General features: G+C 38.0%; 3 protein-coding genes across 4 annotated transcripts; 2 read left to right on the top strand and 1 right to left on the bottom strand.

The window, feature by feature from the left end:
* Positions 1–731: 731 nt before the first annotated feature.
* On the top strand, positions 732–6703 carry LOC111433852 (aconitate hydratase). The gene is made up of 20 exons (XM_023071101.1): positions 732–1198; positions 1313–1417; positions 1624–1784; positions 1860–1952; positions 2068–2253; positions 2334–2495; positions 2586–2730; positions 2839–2981; positions 3056–3112; positions 3224–3303; positions 3395–3470; positions 3617–3802; positions 3896–3963; positions 4035–4153; positions 4237–4358; positions 5231–5329; positions 5412–5891; positions 5999–6097; positions 6182–6424; positions 6524–6703. Exons 1-20 carry the CDS (start codon positions 1195–1197, stop codon positions 6596–6598), a joined length of 2703 nt encoding a protein of 900 aa, XP_022926869.1. The 5' UTR covers positions 732–1194; the 3' UTR covers positions 6599–6703.
* Positions 6704–7334: 631 nt separating this feature from the next.
* Positions 7335–10271, bottom strand: LOC111433654 (probable prolyl 4-hydroxylase 10). The gene is made up of 8 exons (XM_023070771.1): positions 9895–10271; positions 9734–9812; positions 9347–9444; positions 9164–9261; positions 8557–8686; positions 8268–8455; positions 8010–8098; positions 7335–7628 (listed from the first exon to the last, which is right to left on the bottom strand). Exons 1-7 carry the CDS (start codon positions 10086–10088, stop codon positions 8025–8027), a joined length of 861 nt encoding a protein of 286 aa, XP_022926539.1. The 5' UTR covers positions 10089–10271; the 3' UTR covers positions 7335–7628; positions 8010–8024.
* Positions 10272–14069: 3798 nt separating this feature from the next.
* Positions 14070–20139, top strand: LOC111433653 (phospholipase D delta-like). 2 transcript variants are annotated; one of them, XM_023070770.1, is made up of 11 exons: positions 14070–14686; positions 14820–15763; positions 15968–16084; positions 16850–17044; positions 17179–17481; positions 17582–17650; positions 17730–17877; positions 17962–18110; positions 18653–18805; positions 19119–19319; positions 19453–19541. In XM_023070770.1, exons 2-11 carry the CDS (start codon positions 14825–14827, stop codon positions 19513–19515), a joined length of 2337 nt encoding a protein of 778 aa, XP_022926538.1. In that variant the 5' UTR covers positions 14070–14686; positions 14820–14824; the 3' UTR covers positions 19516–19541. The 2 variants fall into 2 exon arrangements, with proteins under 2 accessions (XP_022926538.1, XP_022926537.1); XM_023070769.1 differs by lacking the exon at positions 19453–19541 and adding an exon at positions 19549–20139 and having other exon boundaries at positions 14073–14686.
* Positions 20140–20636: the final 497 nt, after the last annotated feature.

Below are 20636 nucleotides of genomic sequence, written 5' to 3'. Positions count from 1 at the left end.
ATGGTTCGACGAGACCCAACAAATTTCGAACACCATCGTCCTCTTAATAATAAAATTTTATAATTGAAATGTAAATTTTTTATGCTTACTTATTAATATTTTATTTTTATTAAACACAAAAATTTGAATCAACAACTCGAATCAACTAAATTCAATATTTATGGTTGAGTTCTTTATTTAATAAGAGTTGCCCAGTTGAAAAAATTGTCGGGCGGAAAATGGTATTTCTAGTGGCGGACAAATAAGTAACATGTAAAAACCAACCTTTGGGAGGGAAAGAACAACAAGAAACAGCTGCTAATACACCGTACGCAGAGGAGCAAAAAGAGAAATCCGCCTAATGGAGGGCTCACATCTGATTAGCTAGGAGGTGAGGTAATAGCTTACCGTGATGATCAATAATTGGTCCGAGAGAATGATCGGCCACACGGCCCAAACCACGTGGAAGTAGAAGGCACAAAAGACACAAAGAGGATATCAAATCTAGGTTTGGCCAAAAGCCGCCAATCTAAGAATATTAAAACTAAATTTCGTACCAACAGCAGCACTCGCTGTCAGATTCCTCGATCTGAATTTGAAAGCGGTCGCCTTTGTTCATTGCTGGTATAGAAAATGACGGCTCTTGGGTTCTTCATGGATCTTTCAATTTCCTCAACATTCCTTTAACAAATATGTTAATTCTCTATTTCACTCCATTTCTTATCAATTACTCATAATCTTATCCTCATCCATTCATCGATTCAGAAATCAACGCTTTATATCTAGAAATCCCAGTTTCCCATCAAGAACAATGACGAAAAATTGGCTTCAAAATGCATAATGATGTTGGTGAAAAGTAAATCAAACGCAAACCCATGTTAAAATCTGGATAAAACTGTAGGAAGAACACAAATCCCGATCAATTAATCCCAGAAAATGCTTCGAGATCAATGAAATTAGCAAGAAACTAATAAAGTGCACGAATTGGGTAGTTGAGATTTGAGAGAGGCGTCGACTGCTCACTTGTGACTGATTTTTGCGCCTCAGCGATACCCGGAGGCCCACAGAGACATATAAAATGGCTAACCGCTACGTATAATATTCCACCATTTCTTGCGCCGCCTTCGTCTCTCTCTCGCTCTCCCTCCCTCCCTGTCTTGGTTTCTTAGTTGATTCAACTCTCTTTGCTTGTGGAGCTTCTCATCCATCGCATCAATGGGTACTTGCTATTCGATTCAAATCGATCTTTCTTTTTTGTGGCTTGCTTTCGGTTTCATTTGGGGCCTCCTTTATTTTTGATCTCTGATTTTGGATTTGTTGGGTTTTTTTACAGCGATTCAAAACCCTTTCAGTAGCATTTTGAAGACTCTTGAGAATCCTGAAGGGGGTGTGTTTGGGAAGTACTATAGCTTGCCTGCTCTGAACGATCCTAGAATCGGTGAGTGTTCTTGCTTTTTTTGTACTGTTTGTTTGATTCATATGAACTTTGATTGTCTTTCTTGTGACTTTTCCCTTTCGAATCATTGAACCGGAGCTTTTCTTTCCACAACTTTTCTGGGATTCGTTGAAACCTTTACTTGATTCTCTATGCTTGGAGTATAATAGGTTGAAATTTTGATTGTTGAGTGAATGTTTCTTTGGCAGAGAGGCTTCCATATTCGATTCGGATACTTCTCGAATCGGCCATTCGAAACTGCGATGAGTTTGCCGTTAAGGCGAACGATGTCGAGAAGATTATTGACTGGGAGAACACCGCTCCCAAACTGGTTGAAATTCCATTCAAACCTGCTAGAGTGTTGCTTCAGGTCAGCATTTTGTTTCTGAAAGTTTGTCATGGATTTGTGTTCTGATTTTGATGTGTGAAAATTGTGTTCATTTAGGATTTTACTGGTGTGCCTGCTGTTGTTGATCTTGCTTGCATGCGAGATGCGATGAACAGGCTCGGTGGTGATTCGAACAAGATTAATCCATTGGTGAGCTGTTAACAACTTAAATTCTTGTTCTGTACATTTGTCAATCGTACTTGATTCTAGCTGATAATCGAACGGTTGAACATTGAGTTATGGCATATGAATACGATGAGTGCAGGTTCCAGTAGATCTTGTCATTGACCACTCGGTTCAGGTTGACGTAGCGAAAACAGAAAATGCAGTAAAAGCAAACATGGAACTCGAGTTTCAACGAAACAGAGAAAGGTTCGGTTTTCTGAAATGGGGATCGAGTGCGTTCCATAACATGCTTGTCGTACCACCAGGATCTGGTATAGTTCACCAGGTAAACGTATACACGTCTTATAAGGCTTTAGCATGCAGGATTGTCGATAGCGATGATGAAATAATGTTATCATGTTTCAGGTTAATCTGGAGTACCTTGGCCGAGTAGTGTTCAACACAAATGGCGTTCTTTATCCTGATAGTGTCGTGGGAACTGATTCACACACGACGATGATCGATGGATTGGGTGTTGCTGGTTGGGGTGTCGGTGGGATAGAAGCAGAAGCTGCAATGCTTGGACAGGTAGAGAAATTGTACCTGTTCTTATATTTTTGTTATCTTGCTGGAAAGCGTTTGACGTCGTTCGTCTTTCGTTTTTCTCCTCGATTTTAGCCCATGAGCATGGTCTTGCCCGGCGTCGTTGGTTTTAAATTAGTTGGAAAGCTGAGAAATGGTGTAACAGCTACGGACTTGGTTTTGACTGTAACTCAAATGCTCAGGAACCATGGTGTTGTTGGCAAGTTTGTGGAGTTTTATGGTAAGCCGAATCGAACTTCTGAAGCATATAACGATACGAGAAATGAAAACGTGTAACGAACGTGCCTGAAAATAGTTATTATAAGAGATTAATGGGAGGTCCTTGCAGGGGAAGGTATGAGTGAACTATCTTTGGCCGACCGTGCCACAATTGCCAACATGTCTCCCGAGTACGGTGCAACAATGGGGTTCTTTCCTGTGGACCATGTCACCTTGCAGTATCTAAAACTGACCGGAAGAAAAGATGAAACGGTCAGTAAACGCTCGTACTGACGTTCTTCATGTTTGCTTTTGTTCATTGTGTTAACTTGGGAATTATCTTTTAGATTTCTATGATAGAATCGTATCTGCGAGCTAACAAGATGTTCGTGGACTACAGCGAGGTGAATATGAAATATCCTCCTTTACTTCTTTGTCATTCGCGCACCTTACGAGCACTAAATCGCTCGATATTAGAACCATTTCATGTCTGAGTTAGATTTTACTTAACGTAGCCTCAAGTTGAACGAGTGTACTCCTCTCATATCGAACTGAACCTTTCGGACGTTGAACCGTGCATATCAGGTCCAAAAAGGTAGTTTAAGTTATACTAGAACTACTTGTGTATGAATGAGAATATTAATCTAGCATTATTTAAACGTATATTCTTCCTCTTGATTTTGCAGACCGCACGATCGAGTTCCCTTAAAAGAAATGAAAGCAGATTGGCACGCATGCCTCGACAATAGAGTTGGATTCAAGGTGAAGGATGTTTACCTCGGCGTCGTTGGTTCTTGATATTGTCTGTTTTGGCCCATTACGTATCGTTGTGAGTCTCACGGTTTTAAAACACGTCTGTTAGGGAGAGGTTTACTCCAATCTTTTTATACTAATAAATGATGATTTAGGGGTTTGCCATACCAAAAGAAGCTCAAGCCAAGGTTGCAGAGTTCAGTTTTCATGGATCCCCAGCCCAGCTTCGGCACGGGGATGTCGTAATTGCAGCTATCACCAGCTGCACGAATACCTCGAACCCAAGTGTTATGCTTGGAGCTGCATTGGTGGCTAAGAAAGCTTGTGAGCTTGGGCTAGAGGTTAGATTTTTGTTTTCTCCCACTATTAATATGATTCCTTTCTCTCAATGTTAAACTCATAGTAACTCGTTTCATTTCGACTTCCGTTATCAGGTTAAGCCCTGGATTAAAACTAGTCTTGCTCCCGGCTCGGGGGTCGTGACCAAATATTTGGCACAGAGGTATTATATTTACTTTCTTCGAGAGAGAGATTACTCGTATACCGTATGTGACTACACTTTTTCATCTGCAGTGGCTTGCAAAAGTATCTTAATCAGCTAGGATTCAATATAGTTGGGTATGGATGTACCACATGTATTGGAAATTCAGGAGATATTGATGAATCCGTTGCTTCGGCGATAACCGAAAATGGTAACCGTTTGCAGTAGGTGGATTGCGGGTACTGTTTTCGGGTATTATACTAACCACTTTGTTGATGATATTTGAATGTCCAGATGTAGTTGCTGCAGCCGTACTGTCGGGAAATAGAAATTTCGAGGGTCGTGTGCACCCGTTAACGAGGGCCAACTACCTTGCTTCTCCTCCTCTTGTGGTTGCCTATGCTCTTGCTGGCAGTGTAAGTACCTTCTACAACTCTCTCCCTATCTCTCTTTTGCATTGGAAATGGTGAAAGACGGTAGATGTAACAGCCTAAGCCCACCGCTAGCAGATATTGTCCTCTTCGGGCTTTCCCTTTCAAGCTTTCTTTGTAGGTTTTTATAACACGTATGCTAGTGAGAGGTTCCACACCCTTATAAAAAATGCTTCGTTCTTCTCCTCAACCGATGTGGGATCTCACAATTCACCCTCCTTCGGGTTCTCCAATTGATGTGGGACCCCCTCAATCCACCCCCTTCAGGGCCCAGCGTCTTTGCTGGCACACTGCTTCGTGTCTACCCCCTTTGTTGGCACATTGCCTAGTGTCTGACTTTGATACCATTTGTAACAGCCCAAGCTCATCGTTAGGAGATATTGTCCTCTTTGGGCTTTCCCTTTCAGGCTTTCCCTTAAGGTTTTTATAACGCGTATGCTAGTGAGAGGTTTCCACACCCTTATAAACAATGCTTCGTTTTCCTCCTCAACCGATATGGGATCTCGCAATCCACCCTCCTTTGTGGCCCAGCGTCCTCGTTGGCCCTTATTCCCTTCTCCAATTGACGTGGGACCCCTCAATCCACCCCCCTTCAGGGCCCAACGTTCTTGCTGGCACACTGCTTCGTGTCCACCCCCTTCGTTGGAAAATCGCCTAGTGCCTAGCTCTGATACCATTTGTAACCGCCCAAGTCATCGCTAGCAGATATTGTCCTCTTTGGGCTTTCCCTCAAGATTTTTAAAACGTGTATGCTAGGGAGAGGTTTCCCCACATTTATAAAGAATGTTTCGTTCACCTCCCCAACCGACCGATGTGAGATAACTTGTCAAAAACATAACTGAGAGACTATTTTGCAGGTGGATATTGATTTTGAAAGTGAACCTATTGGGGTGGGAAAGGATGGAAAGAAAGTATTCTTTAGGGACATTTGGCCAACCAGCGAAGAAGTTGCTGAAGTAAGCTGCTTTACTTTGAAGTTCTTTTTCGCAGTCGAGTTTTTGCGTAGTTGTAGTTGTAACTTATTTACCGCTCCACCAGGTCGTACAGTCGAACGTGCTGCCTGACATGTTTCGGGCCACATACCAAGCGATCACAGAAGGAAATGTAACCTGGAACCAGTTATCGGTTCCAGAAGGAACACTATACTCCTGGGACTCGGCCTCGACATACATCCATGAGCCTCCTTATTTCAAGGATATGAGCATGTCGCCTCCGGGGCCTCACGGAGTTAAGAACGCGTTCTGCTTGCTCAATTTTGGTGATAGTATTACTACTGATCATATCTCACCTGCTGGTAGCATCCATAAAGACAGTCCTGCTGCTAAGTACCTTCTCGAACGTGGGGTCGATAGACGAGATTTCAACTCTTATGGCAGTCGCCGTGGGAATGACGAGATTATGGCACGTGGCACTTTCGCCAACATTCGTATAGTCAATAAACTGTTGAAGGGGGAAGTTGGACCCAAGACCATCCACATCCCCAGTGGGGAGAAACTTTCTGTTTTCGATGCTGCAATGGTAATATCTTCTCGGTATCGATATGAATAAATTTTCCTTTTCGAGATTGGCCTGTGAACACTGGCATAGATTCTCCATTCTCGTCCTGATTATATGTTCGTTAACAGAGGTACAAGAGCGAGGGGCACGATACGATCATTCTGGCTGGTGCCGAGTACGGTAGCGGAAGCTCACGAGATTGGGCTGCCAAGGGGCCAATGCTTCTGGTATGTCTTATTCTTTTTGCATTAGTATAGATCAACTCTACAGCAGTTCCTGGATTGTTTAGTGTTTTTCGTTATCACTCCCAGGGTGTAAAAGCAGTTATAGCAAAGAGCTTTGAGCGTATACACCGCAGCAACTTGGTCGGTATGGGCGTTATTCCTCTATGTTTCAAGGCAGGGGAAGATGCCGAGTCTCTCGGGCTGACCGGGCACGAGCGTTACACCATCGATCTTCCAAGCAACGTGAGTGAAATCAGACCTGGTCAGAACGTGACGGTGGTGACAGACACTGGAAAGTCATTCGGTTGCGTTCTAAGATTCGACACAGAGGTACTTTCCCCGAACCGTGGTTGAATGACTCGAACAACCGAGGTTGGCATTTCCATGATGTGGAAAGCTAATGTTTGGGTGGTTGTTTGTAACGTGCAGGTGGAACTGGCATATTTCGATCACGGTGGAATTCTGCAGTATGTTATTAGGAATTTGATCCACGCGAAGCAGTAAGCAAGCAGCGAGGGAGCACTGAATTTCTGAATTTTTATTTTCTCAATAATTCTAAATTGTTTCAAGTTATCAATTTTTCCTATTTAAAATAAAAGTTTAATTCATGAGATCTTAAGATTAAATTAATAAGTGCTTTCTCTAATAAAAAAAATTAAATTAAATTTTAGAAACCGATAATACTTTATTTCAAAAATATCTTATATTTACCCATAAAAAGGTACTTTAGTATTTTTTAATAAAATATTTAACAGTTTTAATCCAAAATTTGTGTACTGAGTATTTTTATTGAATAAAAAAAATTTAAGGTATTATTGAAAATTTTTAAAATATTTTTAAAATTTTTTAAAACTCAAAATATTTCTTAATAAAATATAAAGGTTATTTTTTTTTTCAGACAAATTTAAAAAGTTATTTATTTATTTATTTATTAATTTAACTATTTTACCTGTAATACACTCAACTGCAACGTTGAAAATTGATTCTTAAAACACAACTCTGCATAAAAAATTGCCAAATGGTCCCTAAATGACATTTAATCTAGTGTTAATTCTAATTAAAGACCATTAAATTCAACTACCAAATTTGAGTTTACATTTTCTGTAAAAATAAAAAATAATAAAAATAATTATTGCAACCAGAGACACCTAACTTCTGAGAAAACCTGCATCATAATATGTCCAAAATTAAATAATAATAATAATGAGATTTAATGGTCGATATCTTCCAAATAAAGAAATGAACACAGAATATAAAGTAATATCAAATAGAAAATAAACGAGAATGTTGCAGCAAGGGAGCTGTACATCAAGCTTAAAATCTTTGTTCTTTTTACATATGGAAGTGGCATTTCTAGCAAAAATATGAACTCTTATTCTCTCCGTGGCCATAAACAAGAAATCAATCACAATGTAAGCTCCTAATTAAAACATTAAGCACAGCAAAATTCATAGGTTAAATTATAGAAATGGTGGTTTTCCCTACAGCAAATGCATCTCTGATTTTCAGCAATAACAAGAAAATTCAACCACACCTGCCAAACAATGAAGCATCACCACATCTTTAGGAATAGTTTTTCAGCAATAACAAGAAAAAACAACCCAGCAGAAGGAAAGAATTCCTTTGTTCTTTTTTCCCGTTTTATGGCATGATATGATCGCCTAGCTCCGCATATCGCTGATATGCGGGATTTGGGTGGGGAGTTCAAAACCAGACTCAATCAAATTACAGCGTGCTTAATGTGAAGGTGATTCAGCAATTCAAGCTGTTCTATGTTGAGAGGCAAAAAGAAATTTCCCATTTGATAACCATTTGGTTTATGGTTTTTTGAGAATCATGAAAAATCAGCTGTAGTGTTGTTTTAGGTGTTCGTTTGATTACGATTCTAGTGCATGGTTTAGGGCATGGAAAGTACCTTAGTCGCATCCACTCAAGCTTTGTATTCTTCTACTCGCATCCATTTAGTAGCAGACCATTTGTTCCCCTTGATAACAGGGCAACCACCTATAAACGATCATCAGAAGAAACGTCATCATTTTATCAAGAAAACCCATTACTTTCGACACGAGAGATGTGAAAAATCCCAATAACAAAATAAATGCCCATCACTGAAACCTATAATGCTTTGTAAAATGAATGGTAGATTATAAGTTATAGAGCATCCAAATCTAACCATGCAGACTTGATGGATCTAGAGAGGCATCAGGCTTCATGCTCCAGAAAAGTAACGCATCGCCCCTCTTCGGTTTAACAGAAAGTCCTTTCTTCCCACAATCTGAAAGCTCATCCCACCAAGGTACAGAACTAAAGTTTCCTTTGGCAGCAGGGAACACTGTCTCGCCTCCTTCTTCAACATCCGAGCTGAATTATGATAGAAGTTGTTAAAATAATGGGAGAACCACACATGGTATAACACCACCTGGTTAGAGTCCCAAGCATAGTGGATATAAATTACTACTTACAGATACATAAGCATTGTTGCTATACGCTGACCTCCATTCTTTGTATTGTATTCATCAAGGAAGTAATCAAAATGAGGTTCATATTTCTGTCCCACTTCATAATGAAGAACCTGAAGTCCTTCTCCATGCTCTACATATATTGTGAGTGGGCTTCAGTAACAAAATATGAAAAGAGGAGATAACAAGACAATATCCACTTATAATAAACAAAAATTGGCACATCTGATCACGCGAACCCAATTCTCTTTCATTCTTAAAAAGAGGCAATAGGTGGTTAAGCTCATAGGTTAAATATCTGATTCATTTTGGTGTTCCTACATTTGAGTGAATATTCGTTATTCGACTTTTCAACCATGGTTAAAAATCCTCCTCATCCATGTGAAGCTTAGCACGGTAGTTGTGTCTATTTGAACGGTCTTGCGCACGATTGTGTGATTGGGAATGCTGGTTTATAGGCGAAAAGTTCAATCACAACGATAGGTGCAGTAGGAAATAAATCAAAGATTGTAACGTTTAGTTTAGCCATGCATAATAAAATAAAAGAAGAACAATGCTGGATGTAGTGGGAAGAAACCAGGAAGAGGAAAATAGGCTCAAGAATATATACCTACGGGTACGAAGCTGAAATCAGCAATCCTTTTCTCGATGTTTCTAATAATCTTATCACGTCCTCTGGGCAAAAATGTTCCAGAGCTAGTACGAACTCTGTAAAAGAGAGGTCGTGGAGGCTTCTACATTAGAGATCAAGCATTACTGACAAAAGGGAATTCTGGGGAAGAGAATTTCAGACCTGCTATCTTTGCTCTTTCCAGTTTCACTGTCAACAACGGAAGACTTTTGCATGTGAGGCTTGGCAAGGCTGATTAGGTACTCGCATTCCTCCTTTGTCTGAGCAATTAAAAAGTAAACCAATTCAGAAATTCCTTAAAGCAATCTAATGACAAATACAGATGCGAATCATCCTCAACCCCTCTCAGCATAACATAAGAGAAGAAGGATTTCTAAGAGAAACGTAAACATAATCCCTTGGTTTTCATTGGCATATGCACGCATCTAACACGTATCATCAGCATACAGCAACCAAGTTCACATAATTCCATACACAAATTGCATAGAGAGCGACGAACGAACATAAAACAAAAATCCCTCGTCATAGATCAGGGGAGAAAATGAATACCAGAAAATTGTGATAAACGAAGGCTCTAGGTTCCCATGAGATCACTTCAGCCCACTGCTCTCCTTTCTCCTCGTCAACTCTAAAACAAAATCAAACAACCAATTTAAAATCAACCCCATACAGAACAAAAAAATTGAAATCGAACACAGATAATAACATACTCATCGGAAGTTTTCCGCACGATCGAGCTCAGATCATGAGCCTTGGGCGCGCCAGAATTTCCAGGGATCGAGAGGATTCCAAGGGCAAGAAGAATCAGAATGACGAAGGTGAACATAATGAGCAAGGTAAATATGAGAGTAGAAGAAGAAGACGACTTCCGAGAAGGAAATCGAGGTTGCCTGTGCTTCGCCATGGAAGGAGGAGAGCAAGATCTGGAATTTCAGAGGAGAGTATCGGTTCGTGTCTTCGTCTCGACAGTCCAAATCCTCCGAGTCGGTAATGGGAAATCTTGATGAACTCCGACGCCGAGATTGGTTTCGCTTCTTCCTCTCCGCTCTCGATCCGAGCAGTTTTCTTTATTATTTCCTTAATTAATTTCCCTCCGTCTCCGGCGGCTTAATTAAATAATAATGATTAAATTTTAATTTTTAATTCAGTTTTGAAAATAAAAATAAATTATTTCCAAATTTGTGAACATGTTTTCAGAAAGAAAATCCTAAATTGACGGTAAAAATTAATTAATTTTTTATTATTTTTACCCATATAAAGTGTATGTATAAAATGCTATTTTTAAAAATGTTAATATATTTTAAGTATAAAAATAAAAATAGAAAAAAATAAAATAAAATTATAAGTATATAAATTTAATTGGGATTTAATTTTTAAAAATATATTTTCTCTCTCCTTTTTATTTTTTATTTCAATATTATGTGTATATAATCGTATCTATATCTAAGGTCCTAACTATAGCTTATGGATCAATATTTATACTTAGAAAAGTCTTTAATATTTACTAATCAATTAAATAATATATGACTTTTTTTAGTTAATATCATGTTACGTATGTATATTAGTGTTTTACTTATTTACGGTATTGAATGAACAATAATATAAAAATACAAAGATTTCTGTAATATATTATTATATGATAAATTATTATAATTAAATTTTAAAAAAAAAAATCCACCAACCAAATTTACTTGTGACGTGTTCCTTTTTTCATTTTTCATTTATTTATTTAACATTATTTTTATTTTTATGTTTTAGCTGGTAGAATAAAGCATTAAATATTAGATTTTATGTAGATAAATTATGTTTATTTTCGACGTATACACCTAATAAAGCTAAATTGGAATATTGGATAATGGGCAATTTTGTCTTTTTATTACCTTATTATGATCATGACATTAATGTCACTCACATGTAAGCCTTACCTAAACAAATAAAATATGACTCACTTCCAATCATATATTATAAAAATAATTAAATTATAAAATAAGTCTTGGTGAGTTATGTCTCTATCTACTCCTTTAACTTTTAATATTATAAAATTTATCTATATATTTTTTATTTTTTATTATTGGATCTATTAATCACAAAATTAAATTTCGTTAGTCTTATTATACATAAGAATGGTTCGTGAGCCAATTACTTAACGACCCAACTCAAATTATAAGAACTGGGTTGCTCGTTTAGATTATCTATTTTGTTTGTTCAGGTTGAATTAGGTTTAATTTAAAAAAAACAGGAAAATTTGTTTTAGTTTAAAATTTTTTAGTTGGAATAAACTCGACTAATTCGAAAATAAGGTTCACAACCCTACCATATTTTAAAGATGATTACGAATATTAAAAATATTTGATATTTGTATTAAAAAGTTATTATTTTTAATTGAATTTAAATTCAACATTTCGATTTTTTATTTGATTAGTCCTATTTAAAATTTTGAAAATTATGACTACTTTCTAATTTCAATATTTTAGTTAAAAACTTGATTTTTTTTTTGTTATTTAATAAAATTTATTTTAAAAAAAAAATGGTCTTGTTCCATAGTGGGCTAAAATGGGTAGGCCCGTCACGTACAGACTCACGGCTATTTCGGCCCAACATACGACTTAATCTAATGGGCCTACAGAAAAGCCCAGATGATGGATAAATAATTTTTTTAGGCTAAATATAGAATTATAGATCCATTTTTTAAGTCAAAATCTACCCCTTATCTATTAAATATTTTCAATTAGATCCTCCCATCAAAATTGTATTTTTTTCGTATTTAGACGTCTTAATATATCGCTCGAATGCTACTCCATAAATAAAACTCAATCTATCCACCAGTCGAGTCTAATTCATCAGTCATCGAAATTAATTTTTTTAATAGTCGATCACGTAGCATACCCACGTATTTAAATATCTCAACATGTCCTCGTAACCGTCTCTTTAGATAATATAACAAATAAAATTTAAAATTATTTAAATTATTATATTAAATTATTATTTTAATCCATATTATTGGGATAAAATTATAATAGAGTCCTTATAAAAATATTTATAAAAAAAGTAGGGCTGTTCACCCGTCCAGCTTTCAAGTGTAAGTTAAATTTTTTTGTATTTTTTTTTAGATAAAAAATAAAATTTAAAAGTTTTTTTTTTATTTTTTATTTTTATTTATTAATTTAGTATTTAGATAATAATAAATAAAATTGGTTTCACGTGAAAAGCATGGACTACCGGCTATAGAGATAATTTGTGTCCGTACGAGGCAACCCAATAGCGGAAAAAGACAAATATTTTTCATATAACCTATAGGCCATATTATTTAATAATTACATCAAGATCTTAGTTCCCTTGTATAAAATAAATATAATTGACTAATAAATTAAATTTTTTTTTTACTCCATATTTTAAAAAGAAAAAAAAAAAATTATTCCGTTACATTATTATATAGTACAATTTATCCATTGCTTGAAGACGGTGGACAACGTTACTAGTCAAACATTCCTCGTTTGCTAAAGTTAATAAATAATTATTTTCACTTTATAAGATTAAAGTTACTTTATTACTTTGGAGATTAAATAATTAAAATCAAACATCCTTATCCGATATAATTGACGTTAATTAATAAATTTATATTAAAAATATACTTTTTGTTAATTTAGAATTTCGATCTCGAGAGAATAAATACATGTCAATTACTTTAAACTTTAAGAATATGTTCGAAGAAAAAAATGGCGAGGGAGGTGGGAGAGAAGCAAAGAAAGAATATAGTTAAATAAGGGAAGAAATAATTCCGGAAATTTTGGAAAAAAAGGGTGATAGAAGATGGAGGTTGAGGCAAAGAATAAATGAGTTTGATTATCGATCGAGACTGTGTGATACGTAGTTTTGCACTGTTAAATGTACGAGAGAAAAATATTTTGAATTTGTACCGATATTGTAATAGTCTAAGACACTACGAGCAGTCTACCTCTGATACCATTCAGTGTCTATCTTCTCCAACCAACGTGAGATCTCACAATCCAACCCCAAACATTACGAGCACATCATTCAGTGTCTATCTCTGATACCATTTGTAATGGTCAAAGCTCATCATTAGCATGTATTGTTTGCTTTGGCTCGTTATGTATCACTGTCAACCTCACGATTTTAGACGTTTACAAAGATATGGAAATCTCTCCTTAGTAGACGAGTTTTTAAACCACGAGACTGACGGTGATACATAACGGGTTGAAACGAACAATATCTGTTAGTGGTAGGCTCGAGCCGTTATAGGTATATGAGCATGCACGAGACTATGTGGTTGATGGTTTTTATACCATTAGATGTATGATAGAGAAATATTTTGAGTTTGTACAATTATTAGAGCGTGCACGAGATTTGTGGCTGATAGTTTCGAATTCATACCATTATTAAAAACGTGCATGAGGCTGTGTGATAGTTAGTTTTGCACGGTTAGATACATGAGAGAAAATTATTATGAATGTATACCATTACTAGGAGTGTGCACGAGATTGCGTGTCCGATGATCTAGCAATGCTATACAGAAAATATATTTTGAGTTCGTATTGTTATTACGAGCTCAAAACGTCATTTACCCTATTAAATGCATTATTATCCATATTTAAATAATATACGGGAGAGCGTGTGAGAGAAGGTCGGGATTATGAAAATACTGAGAGATGAGTTGAAAAATAAAGATTCGAACTTATCATATTTGGTAAAGAATATACGCGAAGTGAAGTATAACATATACTATTGACTAAAAGGTTATTTTAGTAATTTCATTGCCAAGATTAAAACTTTCAGAAGCTATGATAATAGTAATCAAACCCAAATTAAATAAAGATGAACTTAAAATTAAGTATTGACTTATGGATACTGAAACAGCGATTTAACAGAAAAAAGTGATCGCTTAGCTCAAAAACAAAACCGAAGGCGATAGATCCGATACCTTTCTTCCGATTGAAACGATGAATCTTTGAAAGAAACCTCCTCCGTTTTTGGGAATGATTCGAGCTGAAATGGTAACTTTTACATAAAGCACATCAACGACTGGAAATAACTATTTTTTTGATACGAAGATTCACTAATCACAGTGCGCCCCACGTTCTAGTGCCTTCAAAAGCAAATAATCGTCGCTTTAGAACGGATCATCAACGCATTTCTCAGCTTATTCTCTTGCTTTCGCTTTTACAGTGAGAGGTGAAGCGGCGATGGCGATGGATTGTGGTATCGATTGAGAAATTTCAACGCACGCGTGGGGCAATTTCTTGGTTAATTTGGTGGTTACCAGTTGATTTTAACATGGGGGATTCAGACTGGTAACGAAAATCTTATGGACTTTCAATTTCTTCAACTGTCCCTGTCCCACGTTAATGAAGGCAATCGCCATTTTGTTCTTCGTTTTACATTTTGGGAATGAACAAAGGGGTTTGAAGCAATCTGAATCAAGCAAGATTATTGGGATTTGGCACAGTTCATAAGCTGTTCTAGTTTTGTAGCCGCTTGATTTTGGTAAGAAATTTCTTGTCGGTCAAAACCCATTTCCCCATTTCAATTGTTTACTATTTTCTTTGTTTCTTGCGTCTTGTTTCGTGGGTATTGGTTGTTTAAACCACTGAAACGGCGGTGGGGTTTGTCTCTTCAGTTTTCATGGCGGAGAGTTCAGAAGAGGTCTATCTCCATGGCGATCTCGACCTCAAAATCTTCCAGGCCGTCCAGTTGCCTAATATGGATATTATATCGGAGCGTCTTCGTCGGTGCTTCACCGCTTGTGGTACTCTCGACTACTCTGCCATTAAATCCGTCGGAACCAACTCCCGTTCCGTCGACGAGGGGAAAGTCCACCGTGGCCATAGCAAAATCATCACCAGTGATCCATATGTTACCGTCCGGGTTCCTCAAGCCACCGTCGCACGGACTCGCGTGATAAAGAATTCCCAGGATCCCCAATGGAACGAGCATTTTGTTATCCCTCTTGCACAGAAAATGGCTGAAATAGAATTCCAGGTGAAAGATGACGATGTCTTTGGCGCTGAGGTTATGGGGACGGTCAAGTTCCCAGCTCGGCAAATTGCCTCTGGTCTGACCATTAGTGGGTGGTTTCCGGTGATTGGCTCCAATGGCAAGCCGCCAAAGCCTGACACGAAACTCCAAATCGAAATGAAGTTTACCTCGGTTGAGAAGAACCCGGCGTATCGTCATGGTATCGCCGGAGATCCAGAGCATAAGGGTGTGCGGCATACATATTTTCCTGTCAGGAAAGGGAGCTCCATGAGATTGTACCAAGATGCTCATGTGCCTGATGGGCTGCTGCCACAGATTGAATTGGATGGTGGGAAGGTTTTTAGACAAGGGAAATGTTGGGAGGATATTTGCCATGCTATAACAGAGGCTCATCATATGATTTATATTGTCGGATGGTCTGTTTTTCATAAGGTGAGGCTGGTTAGAGAGCCGAGCAGGCCACTGCCCCGAGGCGGGGATTTGACTCTTGGTGAGCTGCTCAAATACAAATCAGAAGAGGGTGTTCGAGTTTTGTTGATGATTTGGGATGATAAGACTTCTCATGATAAGTTCTTCATCAGCACGGTGAGATTTCTTTAGAATATACAGTTGAATGATTGAATGAATCCTTGTGATTTTATGCTAGAGTTCTTGAATTCTGATGCCTTGAATATCATTCTTTAATCTAGTACTAGTTTCTATGGTTATACTGAAGGGATTGCTCGAAACTCTTCTATATAAGACGGGTTGGAATAATTGATTGTAAAATGTAATCGTCATCGATTGCAGGAAGGATTGATGCAGACGCATGACGAGGAAACCTACAAATTTTTCAAGCATTCTTCTGTTATCTGTGTGCTTTCGCCTCGCTATCCGAGTGGCAAGCTAAGCTATGTGAAACAAAAGGTATGGGTTTAATACCTCCCTGTGCCAAGGGGGGAATATGAGGAGGCTACTATTTATCACTTATTTTGAACCTCATGGCTGGGTGTGGAAACGATTGGAGAGGAGAACGAGTGCCACTGAGAACGTTGGGCCCCAAAGGGAGATGGATTGTTGGATACCACATCGGTTGGAGAGGGGAACGAAGCATTCTTTATAAGAGTGTGGGAACCTCTCCCTAACAGATGCGTTTTAAAAACTTTGAGGGGAAACTCGAAAGGGAAAGCCCAAAGAGGACAATAGCTACTAGCGGTGGGCTTGGATTGTTACAAATGGTATCAGAGCCAGACACCGGGCAATGTGCCAACAAGGACGCTAAGCCTTGAAGGGGGTGGACACTAGGCGGTGTGCCAGTGAGGACGTTGGGCTCCGAAGGGGAGTGGATTGTGAGATCCCACATCGGTTGGAGAGGGAAACAAAGTATTCTTTATAAGGGTGTGGAAACTTCTCCTTAGCAGATGCGTTTTAATAACTTTGAGGGGAAGCTCAAAAGGGATAGTCACATTCTTTATAAGGGTGTGGGAGCCTCTCCTTGGTAGACGCGTTTTAAAAACCTAGAGGGAAAGCCCGAAAGGAAAAGCTCAAAAAGATAATATCGGATAGTGGTGGGCTTGGACTGTTACCGTTCTTGTTTCTCTTATTTTGGAGAGTCAATAATTCTATGGATTGACTTTCTTTGTGATTGACTGACCTATTATTGGAAGTTGCTCATGTATTGTGTTTATCCAGGTTGTAGGGACTGTCTTCACACACCATCAAAAGTGTGTCCTTGTTGATACACAGGGATATGGTAATAATAGAAAGATAACTGCATTTCTTGGAGGTCTTGATCTCTGTGATGGTCGTTACGATACACCCGAGCATCGATTGTTTCGTGACCTCGACACAGTATTTAAGGAAGATTTTCACAATCCTGCAATTCCTGTGAGTAAAATTAAACGACAATTTCACTTCGATAAAACAGTTTGATACTTGATTACGCTTTTCTCTTCTGGGTGATTAAGAACTTGAGACAATTGCCAATGTTTTTGTTTGTTGTTTTGGATGAAACACACTAGCCTGGAACCAATGGTCCAAGGGAACCATGGCATGACTTGCACTGTCGGATCGATGGGCCAGCTGCATATGACTTGCTTATGAACTTTGAGCAACGTTGGAACAAAGCCACAAGATGGACAGAGTTTGGCCTACGGTGCAGGAGAATTACTCACTGGCATGACGCTTTAATAAAGATAGAGCGCATATCATGGATACTAAGCCCTAAACTAAATACGTTACCGGATGGTTCAACAAAAGTTCCAGACGATGAACCTAATGTATATGTTTCGAAGGAAGAAGATCCCGAAAACTGGCATGTTCAGGTTCGAATTCATACAACTCATGGGCTTGTTATGAGTTCTCTTATTATTGGTTTCATCTCTTTATTAAATCCATGCCTATATTTTGTTTTTTCTTTTTTAGATTTTCCGATCCATCGACTCTGGATCAGTCAAAGGGTTTCCAAAAGATGCTCATCTTGCCGTGTTGCAGGTTCTCACTTCACTACTCTCGATTTTGGTTAGTAGAATATCAATTTGATGTCGATATGTCGGTTTGCTTGTGGCTGCAGAATCTTGTATGTGCAAAAAACTTGGCTATAGAGAAAAGCATCGAAATGGCATATATCCAGGCTATCAGATCGGCGCAACATTTCATTTATATCGAAAATCAGTATTTTATCGGATCGTCGTATGGATGGCCAGGATATAAAAATGCTGGTCAGTCTCTCTTCCAAGTTCTGTTCTAGAGTTCTAATATCCACTATTCTATATTGTACATTTCTGGGTTTATGGCATGAACAGGGGCTGATCATCTCATTCCCATGGAGTTGGCCCTTAAAATTGCGAGCAAAATTAGAGCCAAGGAAAGATTTGTTGTATATATTGTTATACCAATGTGGCCCGAGGGAGATCCGAATAGCGGTGCCATGCAAGAGATTCTTTATTGGCAGGTAAATCGCAATCTGAAATAGAATCTGGATAGATTGAATGTGAAACGTTGACTACAGGCTCGGGTTTCCACTGTATCCATTATCGAATGTGTTGTACTAGACCATTAAACAAGCTGGCTAAGTGTGAGATCCCACATCGGTTAGAGAGGAGAACGAAACATTCCTTATAAGGGTGTGGAAACCTCTCCCTAGTAGACACGTTTTAAAACCGTGAGGCTGATGGCGATACGTAACGGGCCAAAGCGGACAATATCTGCTAGCAGTGGGCTTGGACTGTTACAAATAGTATTAGAGCCAGATACCGAGCGGTGTGCTAGTGAGGTCGCTGGGCCCTCAAAGGGGGTGGATTGTGAGATCCCACCTCAGTTGGAGAGGGGAACGAAGCATTCCTTATAACGATGTGTAAACCTCTCCTTAGTGGACGCGTTTTAAAACTGTGAGGCTGACGACGATACGTAACGGACCAAAACGGATAATATCTGCTAGCTGAAGATTTGATGAGCTTTGGGTTCAAACATTTACATATTATTTTTTGATCGTAGGGACAAACAATGCAAATGATGTATGACATTGTTGCAAGTGAACTAAAGTCATCAGAGCAACCAGATTTGCACCCTCAAGACTATCTAAATTTCTACTGTCTTGGTAAACGCGAAGAAATTCCTGCAAATGGACCGAACATCGACAATGCAACGGTATGGTAACTTTTCGAAAAATGAAGCTTTGTTTACAACAGTTCATGTCGATATCGAGTTCTTTCCTTTTCTTCCCACCTATTGGCCTCGTCTGATAATTGGTATAGGAGTTGATTCTCATATTGTTTCGTTTCAATTTTATCGGATGTTCTTGACGGGACTGTTCTCATTTTGTTGTGACCGTATGTTTCATGATCACGAGATCAATTGTTTCCCAGTTGGTTAATCTTACATATCATTCGATTTGGAGCAAGTTTACATTGGTTGATCATAACTTTAATACTCTTTTTTGTTGAATATGCGTATATTTCAGGCGTGTAATTCACTAAAACATAAACGGTTTATGATTTACGTTCACGCCAAGGGAATGATAGTAGATGATGAATATGTAATCATTGGGTCTGCTAATATCAACCAAAGATCTATGGCTGGGACAAAGGATACCGAGATAGCCACCGGCGCCTATCAGCCGCATCACACGTGGGCAAAGAAGCAGAAACACCCACATGGTCAGGTTAGCCCTTTTCTCGACTTCTCTTGCAACATTGTCACCGTTTCTTCGTCGGGAAATGAAGCATATTGATCTGAGTAACTTAGCATTAAACCAATATCAGTTTTCTCATCATTGTTAATCACTATATGAACAGATTTACGGGTATAGCATGTCGTTATGTATGCTCGATCCTTGTTTTGAGGAGCCAAAAACTTAGTTTTCTCATCATTGTTAATCACTATATGAACAGATTTACGGGTATAGAATGTCGTTATGGAGCGAGCATCTCGGTATGCTCGATCCCATTTTTGAGGAGCCAAAAACTTTGGAATGTGTACGAAGAGTGAACAAGATTGCTGAGGATAACTGGAAGATATTTACAGCGGATGAATTCGCGACATTGCAAGGCCACCTTCTCAGGTATCCGTTGCTCGTCGACCGTGACGGGAAAGTCAGCTCTCTGCCTGGATGTGAAAACTTCCCTGATGTTGGGGGGAAGATAATAGGGTCTCATTCAACTGCAATTCCTGATGTTCTGACCACTTAGGCTCCTTCTGCAATGGTGCTGTCTGCAAGTTTGGTCTTAGGCTCTGTAAGTAGTTGCCACTGGTAGAACTGACCCTCTCGAACCGGAGTCGAAACAGGCGAACGGGGAAGAGAATCGATACCTTAGTAGTGGGTAGGCAAGTTTACTGTCCAAAAGTATGAAAATTACATAGCTTTCTGCTTTGTTTTGCTTTCTGGTGGGATTTTCTTTGCTGTTCATTGATGATTGTATGCAATAAGGGATATTGTGAGTTTTCATTCATTTTGCTTCAAATAAAGTTTCAACGTTGGAAAATTATGTATGTTTTTTTTCATAATTTTTTAGAAAATGTTTAAATTTTTAGTCGAAATAAAATATAAAAAATTTACAAATTTGTGGCACCGTGGTTGAATCACTACCAATAGCGTGTTATGTAGGACTCTTGCCTCACCCGAGCCTTTAACTTATGACATCATCAACTTGGTTTTCAACTAGATATTCAGGGATCTCTCTTGTTCATAGATTATTGAGCGAGATTTCAGCTTTAGTATGAGCTTCTGAGTAAATGCATTGATTTATTATTTTTTTAATGACTAATTAATTAAAATTAAGACGGAAAGCTTTATAATATAATTTTTAAACTATCTATTTAGTTAATCCAACTCTGAAGAAAATTATTAATGACTTTAAAGGTTTATTTATTTTGTTATAAACATGTAAATTAATAAAGTTTAAATTTTAAGGATATAATTATTAATATAGAGATTTAATTAATAAACTTGCAAAAAAAATTTAAAATTTTAATGGATATA

The sequence above is a fragment of the Cucurbita moschata genome, unplaced genomic scaffold, assembly GCF_002738365.1.
Source record: "Cucurbita moschata cultivar Rifu unplaced genomic scaffold, Cmos_1.0 Cmo_Scf00043, whole genome shotgun sequence".
Classification (NCBI taxonomy): domain Eukaryota; kingdom Viridiplantae; phylum Streptophyta; class Magnoliopsida; order Cucurbitales; family Cucurbitaceae; genus Cucurbita; species Cucurbita moschata.
Note: the sequence above shows the minus strand (reverse complement) of the source record. Positions and strands in the feature narration are given on the sequence as shown.